Raw genomic sequence first — 13585 nt, forward strand, 5'->3', positions numbered from 1 at the left:
TTTACTAAATGTCACGGAGTTTCCATTTTCACAAGTATTTCTGTTCAGAGCGAATTAAGTAATCATGATACTTCTGACCAGCGCAGTATCTTGTATTAGGAGAAAGCAGAGAGAAGAATTGGTGTCATAGATGCAAACTGTCCACTTAAGGAATGAGTTGCCATGCTTCTCTAAATACTCAGTCCTATTAAGTCCTACTCATTATTTCATTGGTCTCATCTCCATGATTTCAGTGCACAGCAGCTGGCTGTGCCAGAATTAACAAGGCTTGCTCTTTTTCCCCCTTGGCAAAAAAAAGGGTGCTGGTAGGCTCAGGTCAACTTTGCATCGCTCCCAGTGTAGGTGTATTGCATAACGTGACAAGGCACTTCATAATCCGCCTGTAGTTTGTGATTGTCTTGTGAGTACAAGGGGTTGGAGTAACTCTTCATCTCTCTTCTAGAGTCCTGCGGAGCTGCCACGATGATGCATCCCGATTCACGTACCTCTTAGCGAAGCCTGGCTGTGACTACCTGGAACAGGAGGATTTCATCCCGCTGCTTCAGGTACCTGGAACAGCTCAGCAGTGAATGGACGGGGAGAGAGCTGTTTATTTTGTAACTTATTTATTTTCATGTCTTTAAATGTATACTGAGGGCATGCAGACCTTTCATGTGAACACCACCTGGGTAGAGTTTATCTTGGAGTGAAACAGCAACAAGCATTTTTTTAAGTAGATTATTTTGTGTGCCAACCAGCTACACATCTTGCTGAAGTTGCTGAGGATTGTCAAAGCGTTATTTAGTCTCTGTCTCTTGTTAGGATTCATATTTGTCAGTGCCTGGTAACCAGGCTGAAATTTGCCTCATTTCTCTAGGTGGTTATTGTGAAAAATGCATGGCACGGTTGAAACACAAGCACAATGTAAAAACTTGTTAGAAAAGTTGTAAAAGTTGCTTGACAAGACAGTTATAATTCAATTTGTCTAGCAAGACTACCAGATGCAATATCATGTGGAAAACTTTGCAAACAAATTGCAGTTCCAATGGTTGTCTGTATGCCTCTACACCTGCTGCTACACAAGTCTCACTGCTGAGTTTTATTTTTTGTTCCTCTCCCCACCTAATATTCAGGCTAAATCTGTATACCTTGATTTCATTTCTTTTCCTTTTATTCTCATGTGACACTTTTAACAAAGTATCATTCTTTAATTATTCGTGACCATTCAGGCAGCCTGTAGATGGCTTTAAGGTTTCTTTATAGCTTCTCTAAGTCAGGTCCATCTGTTCCTCTGATCATCTGTTGATTCTTTTTCTGAGTTTTTCCACATACACCTAAATTTCTCATGCTGTTGCCCTCTATGCAAAGCCTCTGCGGAGATGCTGCTTTGGGGAAAGATTTCTGTGTCTGCACTGGATGTGTCTGGGTCTCAAACAAAACTGGGACTGTGATGGATAAGTTGTCTCTGTTCCTTTTCACACTGCCTTTCCTGACTGATAGCAGCTCTGCTTTTGAGCTGCTTGTGCAATCAAAGGCATGTACATCTGGTTTATCAGTCAGCCAGAGACTAGCAATATTACACCATTATATTAGACATAAAGTTAGACTGGCCAGAATCTGGTCATATCTGGGCACTCTTATTGCTTTGCCATATCATGGTGTAGACAAAACAAAACTTTGAATGCTTCTTTGTGCCTTTCATTAAGGGTAGAGGGGTCAGACATGTAAAAATTACGGAGACATTGATTCATAGAGGATCTGATCCGGTTCATTCAGCATCTGAGCAGTTTCTCCATGGTTTTGGTCATGCATTTCTTGGTAGATTTGGCATCATGACCCAGGGATTGGCTTACAAAAAGCTGACCTTGAGAAAGAGGCATTTTCACAGAGAGTTCCAGTAAATTTTGGAAAAGCATTGGTCATACCTGTATGCGTTCTGAGGCTCGCAAGAGCTTTCATTGTTGTGGAGGACATAGAAGGCAACTTTCTCAACCTTTCAAGGGATGTTTATTTCTGACACCCAGCTCTAATAAATGTTAATATCTTCAGTGAATGGAGGAAAAAAAATTTGGAGAGGAGATAGTTGCATGGTCAGCTAACTGACTTTTTTGTCTCATTCAATGCAAATGAGTTTTCATCTACTCACTAACTCTCTTCCTTTGTTTTTCTGTCCTTAAGTAAATCAAAATGGCCCAACAGGTGCGTATTGTGCAGAAAATATATTCTGCTTATAATTCTAGAAGGTTCGCTTTATAGATAAAAAGATGACATTTCAATTTTATTGCTAATGCTGTAAATTTTCAAAAGTAAGCAAGATAATTGGTTTGTAAAGCCAGTAAACTTCTAAACATTAAAAGGAGAAGAAAATCTGTTTCATTTGATTTTTGTCTTATCTTGCAGGATGTGGTGGAAACGCATCCTGGCCTGACGTTCCTGAAAGATGCTCCGGAGTTCCATTCCCGATATATCACGACGGTAGGCTGGCTCCTTTGTCGCTGCTGCACCAACCCTCCCTTTGTGATTTGTCAGTGTTCCCATCGGCAAATCTTTCCATTGTTTCAAAAAAACAGGTGCTTTTTAATGTTACTGACAATTAGTTATTTTAAGAGCTGCTCCTAAATGAAAAATGGATCTGAGTGCGTGTACAAGAGGTTATTCAAAAGGTTAATAATGATTCTTTCTGGTCTTAAGCAAATCTATAAAAGCAATTTTTTTGCCTTTAATCCTGATGAAGGAAAATGACATGTCCTTCTTTGGTCTTTGAGAGCTGCAAAGTTACCCCTGGTTCTGCTAGGCTGCTGAGACATGGAGGGTTATGTGTTTGAAGATTTCTGTCAGTCGGGCATGGAGAATCTGTGGCTGTTCCATGGTACAGAGCATTCATTGCTCACCAGGGTCTCTTCTCCAGCTCTCCTGCCTCTTGCTCTCAACTGAAAGCTTCTCTACTCTGAGTCTGAGCTTCTGTGATTACTGTTTGGTTTTGGGTTTTGTTCTGTAGCTTGGTTCCAACTTTGCAGTCAGCAGTTAGACTTAAATGTTTAGGTGGATGTGAACATCAGTGGATTATCAACATATTTAGTCCTCATGGAGCAAGACAACAGATAGGTTAAGCACAGTGACCGGCCAGAGCAGCATTGCTGACAGACAGCGATGGCCAGGGAATTATGGAGGCACAGGAGTGGGTGAGTGTGGAAGGTGCCTGTGGCAAAGGTACCCTGGTATTTGGTGTTTAAAGTACATGGAGGAGTGAGAGCTGAAAGGCTTAAGGTCGCACTATAGCATCAGTTTCCCACTGCAATGTTAACCAGTTGTTCTTTGCCGGTGAGTGTGTCAAGGTACAACATGTGGTTGTCCTGATGCTGGCTGTTGGGTGGTGACAAAGGCAGTTCACAGAATCACAGAATCGACTGGGTTGGAAAAGACCTCAGAGATCATCGAGTCCAACCCTTGGTCCAACTCTAGTCTGTTTACTAGATCATGGCACTAAGTGCCATGTCCAACCTCACTTTAAAAACCTCCAGGGACGGTGAGTCCACCACCTCCCTGGGCAGGCTGTTCCAATGCCTGATCACTCTCTCAGTAAAGAATTTCTTTCTAATCTCCAGCCTAAATGTCCCCTGGCAGAGTTGAAGCCCATGTCCCCTTGTCCTATTGCTGACTGCCTGGGAGAAGAGACCAATCCCCACCTGGCTAGAACTTCCCTTCAGGTAGTTATAGAGAGTGATGAGCTCACCTCTAAGCCTCCTCTTCTCCAGACTAAACAACCTCAGCTCCCTCAGCCTCTCCCCATAGGGCTTGTGTTCAAGTCCCTTCCCCAGTCTTGTTGCTCTTCTCTGGACCCGCTCCAGCACTTCAATGTCTTTCCTGAACTGAGGGGCCCAGAACTGAACACAGTACTCCAGGTGTGGCCTCCCCAATACAGAGCACAGGGGAAGGATCACTGCCCTTGTCCTGCTTACCACGCTGTTTTTGATACAGGACAGGATACCATTGGCCTTCTTGGCCACCTGGGCACACTGATTGCTCATGTTGAGCTTCCTGTCAGTTAGTACCCCCAGGTCCCTTTCTGTCCCAGTTCTGTTCATCTGCCTTTCAGGTTCCTCTTAAGTCACATGCTGTTCTGTTCCAGGATGTGAAGGAGGAAATAAAGGCAAGAAACACATGTTTTTCTAGAGTAATCCCCCAAATAATCACCCTTGGTGTTCTGACACAGCAATCACTGTGGTTTCTGGGCCTCACTGGGGTGCAGTGCATGTTCTGGTCTGAGACCAGCTGTTCCACCTCAAGATAACTGATGTGCAGGCTGCTGCTAAAAAGGGCAACACCTTTTTCTTCCTTTCTCCTTTTCCCCAACTTCCCTTGTGCCTGGGTGAGCCCCTGTGTGACCAACATAAAATAGTCACAGTTCTGGACCCTTCGTGAGCAACTTGATGCTTTGTGATTGAGCTTGTGTCTCCACTTGCTTTTCTACTTTAGGCTGAGCCTTTATGCACCCTCACTCATCACACTCTGACAGAGTATGCAGCCAGGAAACAGTGGTGCTGGTGCTTGAGGCAAAGGGTGTGTAGTGGCACATCCTACAGAGCTGAGATGTCTTCCACAGACTCCTCCCGCTGGCAGGACAATGCTGCTCTGGGTGTCTGTGCTGACAGACAGACTCCTTTTGAGCTCAGGGTGTTTGGCTGTGGCCAGATCACTGAGTTGGAGCAGGTTCAAGACCTTGGGAGACAGTCAGTCTGTTGGGTCAGGTGGTTCCCATCTGGAGTGGCAACACTTGGCCCATTGCAGCCCTCCCTCTCCTTTCTGACACCAGCAATTCCTATTTCTCACATCTCCTTTCACAGACATTTTGGCACTTCTCTCTCTTTGACATTACAAAATTCAGTATTTCCACCAGGAGGTAATGAAGGAAACAGCCTTGAACTTCGAGACTACTTGGATCCTTTTGATCCCTTCAAGGTAGAGTGCCTTATACCTACTTAGAGCGACAGAATGCTGTATTTGCTGCAAGAGCAAGAATTGAATTTTGTTTGTGTTACAGATGAGGCCTGTAAGGAGACACCAGCTTTTGTGTTCATTGCTGGATACAGCATCACTTGGTCGAAGTCACCTAGAGAGTAAGTGACCAGTCTAGCATGGGTAAGATATATATATATGCCCATTTCAAATTTTTTTGCCTACCTCTGCACCATTTAGAGGTGCCTTTTGGATAAAACAGGCTGCGCTTTAATCTGTGTCACTGTCTGTGAGCTGTTGTATTCCAAGTATACTAATCTATTTGTGTTTCTTTTAACAGGGACCAACTCCTGAACGTGGTGAAGATGACACAGAATATCACACAGCACTTATTGTGAAAGCTTTAAAATGTGACTTCTCCTAGAATGTCCAGACAAGGCTCAGAGTTAGCACTGTATGCTGTTGTTGAAAGCTGAGTCAACTAACAACAACTTGGCAAAACATATTGTGTGCTGAAAAATGTTTTGGCTTATGCAGCATTACTAATATGAATATGTAAGGGTAGGATGGCCTACAGGGTTTAATAAAGCTCTGTGGATTGTTCCAGTTATGGTATTGCTTTTGTTCTTCTATGGGAAGACTGGGGAAAGATCTAGAACTGACCCATCAGTGTCTTTGGGTTCTGGAGGTTGGTTACATGAGGATAATGGGCAAATAGGAAGGGGCTCCCCAATTCCAAAGGCTTATGGACTGAAGTCAGAATAAATAATCCTCCATGCTGGGAAAAATGAATCAGTAAGGCATAACTGACAAGTGTGGTGTGAATGCTACAAATCATCTCAGGCTGTGTTATTATGTTCTAGGATGTTTCCCAGCTGCTTTTTTTGACAACTTGGTTTTCTCAACCTGGAAAAGGGAGAAATATTGACATTTTGTATTGATACATACATACACTATGTACTGTCTACTGGAACTGGACCATTATTTGAATAATAAAACCTGCACTGAGTGTCTGGACATGGTAAAAGAGATGAAAAGAGATTCCACTTTACCTCTGAATGACTTTTTACAGCTAGATGAGGAGAGAGCAAATGGACCATCTTTGTACCTCTGTCAGACCATACTTGTAGTTTCTTATGTGTCATATACAGGGGGATATTTTATCTTTTATTACCCTGCAGGCAGAGGAAAAGAAAAATTGCAGGTTAGGAGTCTGTTTTCTGAACCCTTGGAATGGTGTGAAATCCCTGTATCTTCAGGAATTGCAACAAGTTTGTCAGGTGTGATAATGGATTATGTATGAGGTGAGATCCACTCCAGTCTCTCAGCGCTTGTGCAATCTGGAAGCAAAGGCCAAACAGGGTCCAAAAATAGCGTTCAGAATGGCAGCGGTTGCCAGAGGCATTAAAGAAGAAACAGGCATACAGCTTTTTCATTGTGCTTAAGACCAGAAAAGATCATTGTGATTACCTAGTTTAACCTCTTGCATTACACAGGCCATAGAACATTACTTAGTGATCACTACAATCAACAATCTCATACATGGTTTCAGATTTGTTTTGAACTAAGAACCAGCCCTTGTGTGACTCAGTAAAAGCATGGCCCTTAAATGAGTGATTTCCCACTTGAAATTAGTTCTCGTTAAGAAGCAAACTCATAATTTGTTAACTGGGTTAATCACTGTAATGTTCATATTGGTGTGTAAAGTTAATTTCCATGTTGGAATAGCATGTGCTGTTAAGATTACAGAAGTCCTACATTAACATGTCAACATAATGTTGGAGACCTGAAATGTTTGTCTGTACTAGGTTTGGTCAAAAAGAATTTATTAATTAATTGTATTTCTAATTTATTTTGCTGAAGATGTTTATTTGTTATTGTTTTCCTGTTAAGTTTATTCTTGCATGTTCCTGATCACACATTTGTGTTTTTCCCACTTTGATACTTGACAAGATAACAAGGAGCAGGTCGGGAAGGAAGGGCTCAGCTCCTGCTTTAGGTACATGGCAGTGTACTCAGTCTCATAGTGTGACCTGTTTTCTTGGGACCTCAGGAGTCTGTGCATCCCCCCCATGCTTTTCACTCACTTTCACCACAGACAGATCAGTAAAGGAGACAAATGAGATTAACGCTCACCTAAGATAAATGCGGACAGATGATCTCTGTTGCTTACTTTCAGTGGAGCCACTGAAGGATGAGGCATTGTTCTAGACACAATAAATCAGACATCAATCGTGGCTTTAATTTACATGCCCTGTTTCCTCTTCAAAAGTCCTGATTTATTTTATTTCTGGAGCGGAGCAGTGTTTTGGTTGAAATCCATGCAAGCTACAGTACCTAAAACCTGAAAAAACTCAGTTTCAAAGTGATTTGCCAGCACTTTGAACATATCTCCTGATATAAATAATGCATCTCTTGTGCTCAAAGATGTGAATTAAGAGCAGTGAAAATATTTCTGGAGTGGAAATGGATAATGGTGCTTCAGAAACAATTGTTACTTTCAGACTGAATAGTGCATTGCGGATAGTGGTATCTACAAAAATAATCAGAAAATGGTTTTCAAAAGAAATCCGTTAGGATGAGTGAATAAACAAAATACAATTACTGCATTTAAATTCCTGGAGCGGTGCATTTCAGGAGCTGATTTCAAGGGCATTGTTCCTGTGTTGCAGGTTATACAGAGAATATTCTACACGGTCAATCGATCCTGGTCTGGGAAGATCACTCTAACAGAGCTGAGGAAAAGCAACTTCTTGCAAGTATGTTGGTTTCTGCCTGAACAAGATCTAGAACTCATTCTGCTGCTGTTACTATAGCTGTATAGCGAGGGAGCTAAACAAGGAGCCTGAGTTGGGAGTGGAGCAGCCCTGAGGGCACTGGTGGAAGGTCAAGAGGTGACAGGGCACCCACTCGGAAGCTACATCAAGCAGCTTGGCTCTTGGCTCCTGATCCAGCCAGAGGGAAGCCAGGCACAGCAGTGCCCCTATCTCAAGTGGCTCACTGAGCAGCCAGGAATAGTCACTGTGTTGCCTGCGATATGTGGGGGATAGGACAGCCACTTTCCTGACTCCCAACCAGCAATCAGCTCCCTATGGTTGATTGGGCACATCTTGCTGTGCAATGGCAAGGTCATGCATCTCAAGAGCTGATTTCTGCTTCTGCAGTAGACTTCTTCAGAAAGGTTAACGAATGGAGTTTAGTTCCTGTTACAATCCCTTGCATCAGGCAGAGGTTTCAGGATTTGGATCTCTCTGTATATTTTGCCCCAAAGCACCAGGTTAAAACTGTCTAAAGCCGCTCAGCTGCAGCCCAGCCTAAAAAAGCAAGGAGGTCTTTAGGCTGAAAGGTCAAAGACTCAGCTAAAGCAGTGAGACTTTCCTACTGCATCCTGTTCTCTGTTCCAAGTGTAGTGTCCTGTCTTCCTCAAAAGCTTCAAGTGTGAATTCATACTCCTTGTCCTTTCAGACTTCTGTCCCACTGGTCACGTCAGCTAATGAAAAAATCAGTGCTCCCTTGGATTGCCTCATGCCAGTCCAAGCCCTCTGATCCCAGTTCCTCCCTCACCTCTGTTATAAACAAGTCCTCCCAACTTACCCTGTGTCTTTATTCGCTCATTTTGTCCCTTTATACACTCTCCTCCTTTTTTTCCTTGCATATCTGCTCTGCCTTTCACTTCCTGCAGCATGGAAGTGCAGCTCAAGGAGCACAATTTAACTGGAGCAGCTCTTTGCTGTACATGTATATGGCATACTTTGTCATGAGATAGAAAAAAATTAATTATTGGAAAACCTCCCCAACTGATTATCACCTGAAAAGAAATTTGAGAGACTGCCAAAGAACCTGAAGAGGTTAGAGAGCAAGTGTTGAGGGCTTTTTTAGACTTGACTGTCAGTGTTATGGACAGAAGGGCCACTAAACGTGGCTGTTTAGAGTCACAATTCCCTGGGGTAGCTCTTGGGCTGTGCTTCACCTCCTCCCTTCTGAGAGGCTGTGAGGGCAGGGGAGAAGAGACCTATAGCCCACTTGAGTCTGTTGTTTTTTTCACATTCCTGCAGCCACAATTTTTTAAACTGGAAACACTGGGAAAGTGTCCCATGGCCTCAGCACTAGGAGAAAGACAAGCAGGGAGGTGGCACTGAGAAACAGGCAATACCCTCTGTCAGTGGGAAGAGAGGGACAGAGGTAGGTGTGAAGTGGGGATGAAACAGGGACGTTGTCTTTGAATGTTTTTAACAAGACATGTTAACATATGTGATGGTTGGAAATCCACCCAAGCCCCCCAGTTAAACCAGACTAATTCCTGTCAGTGACAGCCCAGGAAGATCAGTGTGATTGGATCCAGCTCTCCTCCCTCAGTCCAGGCCTGAGTCTGGAGCAAGATTTGATTTTGCCCTTTGGGAGCCAGGCAAGGATGTGTGATGAGTTTACTTGCTGTTGTAAATGGCTCTAAGAGTCTCTGCAGGTCAGAAATGTTTCACAAATAATGGATCCCAGCTGAGACAGCAGTTCTGTTCTTGTTTCTCTCCCTCATTCTTCACTATAGCTGAAAATGAGCAGATATATTGTGCATACATATCCTAACTGAGCTAGCCAAGCCAGATGCTAAGTGCCTGTTAAGGAATGCAGCAACAAAATCCACTATAGGGGAGAAAGGCTGTATTTTGGATTAGCTGTCAGAGCTGTGTTCACCCAACTTCTGCAAAGGTTGGAGGACTTTGGCTGCCAAAGTGCCTCTTTGTCAGGGTTTAACTTCCTACTTTATTTGTGCTCTTTCAGACTCTTGCTCTCTTGGAAGAAGAGGATGACATAAATCAGATCACAGATTATTTCTCCTACGAGCACTTCTATGTTATATACTGTAAATTCTGGGAGCTGGACACTGACCATGATCTTTACATCAGCCAGAAGGATCTGGCTCGCTACAGTGATCAAGGTACGGTGCCTACAAGCTGTGGTGGGACAAAGGGGATTGCTGAAAATAGAACATTCCTGCTAAAGAGTAAAGCCTCGCTTTAATTTGATGTCTCAAAAAACTTTAAACGGAACACTCCACCTCTTCTACAAATGCTGATTTACAGAGCCAGTTGCAGGGGCTTAGACACAGAGAAATGCAGCACACACTGTCTTCTGTGTGAGTAGCCAGAGAGGGAACTTCTCCTCATGTGTGGGTCACTGCCAGAAGAACAAGCTGAAATAATGTCTCGAAACTTATTATTTACTAAGGCTTTTGCAGGAACTTGTAAGTAGGGACAAGAAGGACAAGGCCATGTGAATTTCAAAGACTGAAATGCAACCTTGTTATGCATGAGAGAAATTCCAGAAGCTTGCATATACGCTCTGGAGAACATCTCCGGAGTTCAGTGAGGAACTCCTTTCCACAAGCTGAGCAGATGCTATGAGTTTTCAAAGGTTCAAGGACCGTGGATGTGTTAATGGGATGCAAATCCACAAAGGGCTAAGAAATCCAAAGGCACTTGTTCTGTATGTGATGTGCTAGAAAGACGGAGGCACTCAGGTTGGCTGATTTCAGGAATATCCATGTTCTGAGAGCATGATATGCCCATCTGCTTACCTGTTAGGACTCATGGTGTAATGTCTCAGGCAAGAGCTTGAGCTATTGACCAGCATATTTAATCCTGAAGACAAAGCTGCTTTGGGTTCTTCCATGTGGTTGCTGCACTTGCCATAACAATCCCATGCATTTCCTGGCTGGCAAAGTCCCCCCACTCACCTAAAATTACGCTGATTTTTCATTGTCCTTCCCTGCAGCAGGATTGCAACAGCTTGTGCTCTGCTAAGAAGCATTTTGGAGTGATTAGATGTGTGATTTCTTTGCTTGATACCTGAACTTTTGCAACACGCACTGAAATTGTCTCCTATCAGCAGGGTTTGCTTATGTGACAAGTCGTACTACAGCAAAGTAGGAGTAATACTGCCCATGTCCAAGAATCCAGATCACACACATTTGCCATAATTGTGGAGAATTATGGTGTTCGGGAGGACTATCTGTGGTTTTTACAAAATGCTGCTAGACAGGGATCAGTAAAGTGGCCAGACAGGCAATGCAGATAGAGCTTGCTTTTAGCAATGGGAAATGGCTTTGTGGGGGTTCAGCAAAAACAACTGATTATAGTTATTCCTATGACCTGTAGCTTTATTTTCTTCATGTTTTCTTTGTTTCCAGCTTTATCAAACAGGATTATCGAGCGAATATTCAGCGGTGCTGTGGTGAGGTGAGAAAAAGCATACTGGCTGGGAAGAGAAGTGAAGGGAACTTCTGCCAGGCTGATTAGAAATGCAAGATGCTGTCAGAAAATCCCCACTGATCAGAATGGTTTCCAGCATGGTGCTCCAGTTGGAGCTGCCTGAAAATGGAGTGAAACTTCTGGGTATCTGAAGAAAACAAATTAAAAAATCCCATAGGATGACCACCTATAGACCTCATTGTAGAACAAGCTGGGCATAGCTGCAGGGAGCAGGCAAGCACGATGTGTTTGTGCCCACGGTGGCACAGGGACAGCTGGAGAGCACTGCTTAAATGTCTCCAAAAACTGAAACAGCCCAGCATTTGTTGTGGGAGGGGATGTCGTAGATGAGCCTCAGCTCTGCAGCGGCAGCAAGGCAGCAAGTGCTGTGCCTGGGGAGTGCAGGGAGTACAGGCTAAATGGGTGATGATTCCCCACTTTCTCTCACCAGTGATCTGGGGCTTCTGAAAAATACGTTTGGTAACATTCTGAGTATTTAGGAGCCTGGTGTATGTTTGTTTTTCTCATGTGTCTTCCAGAGGCAATGAAGTTCAAAAGCAAGGTCGCATGAGTTACGCTGATTTTGTGTGGCTCCTGATTTCAGAAGAAGACAAAAGGAGCGCTACAAGGTCTGACTGATTTCTGTGTCTTAGTAGAAGTGCTGAGATAAGCAAATAAGGTTATAGAAACTTCTGTGACCTACCGCTTTCTGCAAGAGATGGCAGCTTCAGTCTCAGTGATTATTAGGAACAAAGCGACTTACATTTGATCACATAATTTGCCTTCTTTGAGGGGAAATTGTTTAGAGGCAGAGTTTTCTTGTAATGCTGAATGTCTTGGCAGTCATCACTGCCTTTGGTTACCTCATGCCGTGGAGCTCTGGCTCTGGGGGTAAAACCATGAGGTGTTTGCAGCAGATAAGCAGGTTCCCTTCATGCATAAGAAGGGGTTATGGGGAAGCATTAGAGGCCGAGGGAAGGGGAACGTGCATTGCCGCAATGTGTGCTGTGTGGATCTCCTAGTGCAGTTCCGTGCTTTCACTAGTCCTGTCTTTTTTTCTAGCATTGAGTACTGGTTTCGGTGCATGGATCTGGACGGGGATGGAGTGCTCTCCATGTACGAACTGGAGTACTTTTACGAGGAGCAGTGCGAGCGAATGGAAGTGATGGGCATAGAACCGCTGCCATTTCATGACTTGCTGTGCCAGATGCTTGATCTCGTTAAGCCAGAGAGGGAAGGTAAGTCCTGTTTAATGGGAGTTTCCATCCTCTTTGATCTATGGTGGACTGGGAAAGTCATATCACTGTGAAATCCATCTATAGGTAGAGCATTGTGATGGAATCACAGGGATGAGATTATTGCACAAGGTGAAATCCTGAACAATGGCTATTGTTCCATAATGTTATGCATCAGGAGCTTTGAAATACTAGAACAAGAGACCTTGTGAATTAATTTGCTGGAACTGGAGCAACAAGTCTTGTGTATTCCAGCTGTGGGATGTGCTGACAGTCTAGATTATGAAACTGAACCGTCCCTGTTCACATTCTTTCATACTTTGTGTGAATGTGAAAGATCTCAATGTGTGAGGTGTAGGCCTAAGAAATGCACCCATTTATTGAATAATGTTAAAATCCTTTACTGTCTTGGGGAGAAATTTTGTAATATTGTAGCATACTGATGTTGTGATTAAAACTTTGATGAGACTGGCAAGGAACGGGTCCAGTGTTTCACTAAGAACTCAGCACAACACTGTGGATTTTTCTGCAGGAAGAGTAACCCTACGAGACCTGAAGAGGTGCAGAATGGCTCACGTATTCTTCAACACCTTCTTTAATTTAGAGAAATATCTGGACAACGAACAGAGGGATCCCTTTGCAGTGCAAAAGGTATAAATCACCTTTATTTCTAAATACAGGCCTTCTCAAACCCATCTTTGGAATGCAACTGGATACAGGGAAAATCCAACTGAATATAATAAAACCTTTTTCACAAGTAGGGCGGTCAAACACTTGAACAGGTTGTGTAGCTTCTGTTCTTGGAGGTTTTTGAGATGTGACTGGACAAAGCCTTGAGCCCCCAGGTCTGAGCTCATAGCAAACCCTGATCTGAGCAGAGACTGGGACTAGAGACCTCCTGGGTCTCTTCCAGCACAGGTTGTACTGCTGTTCGATGATTCGGTTGCCCTCACTGATTCTACGACACCAGCACTAGCAGAGAGTGAGCGGAGCCTGCTGAGCTGAACTGATTCAGCAGCTGAAAGAGACAGGCTCAGCTGCAAGGGGAGGAGACTTCATTTGCTCAGTTCAGAGAGGGGCTGAAACATTCAAAATTCAAATCTTGTTTGTCTCTTCCTGTCTCCTACATGGCTGCAGTCATAAAGAAGTAGGCTACCTGTGAAGATTTAT

At 43.6% G+C, this 13585-nt stretch overlaps 1 protein-coding gene across 1 annotated transcript in view; it reads left to right on the forward strand.

Moving 5' to 3' along the window:
* Nucleotides 1-13585, forward strand: part of PPP2R3A (protein phosphatase 2 regulatory subunit B''alpha) — a gene marked incomplete at its 3' end in the record, with an annotated part of 37532 nt that overhangs the window by 18782 nt on the left and 5165 nt on the right. Inside the window, exons 4-11 of the mRNA XM_080349980.1 lie at nucleotides 443-545; nucleotides 2380-2454; nucleotides 7608-7694; nucleotides 9712-9868; nucleotides 11120-11168; nucleotides 11720-11809; nucleotides 12243-12418; nucleotides 12948-13066. Of these exons, the coding sequence (XP_080206106.1) occupies nucleotides 443-545; nucleotides 2380-2454; nucleotides 7608-7694; nucleotides 9712-9868; nucleotides 11120-11168; nucleotides 11720-11809; nucleotides 12243-12418; nucleotides 12948-13066 (856 nt within the window). The remainder of the gene's footprint in view (nucleotides 1-442; nucleotides 546-2379; nucleotides 2455-7607; nucleotides 7695-9711; nucleotides 9869-11119; nucleotides 11169-11719; nucleotides 11810-12242; nucleotides 12419-12947; nucleotides 13067-13585) is intronic.

The sequence above is a fragment of the Nesoenas mayeri genome (genome assembly GCF_963082525.1).
Source record: "Nesoenas mayeri genome assembly, chromosome: 9".
Lineage (NCBI taxonomy): Eukaryota > Metazoa > Chordata > Aves > Columbiformes > Columbidae > Nesoenas > Nesoenas mayeri.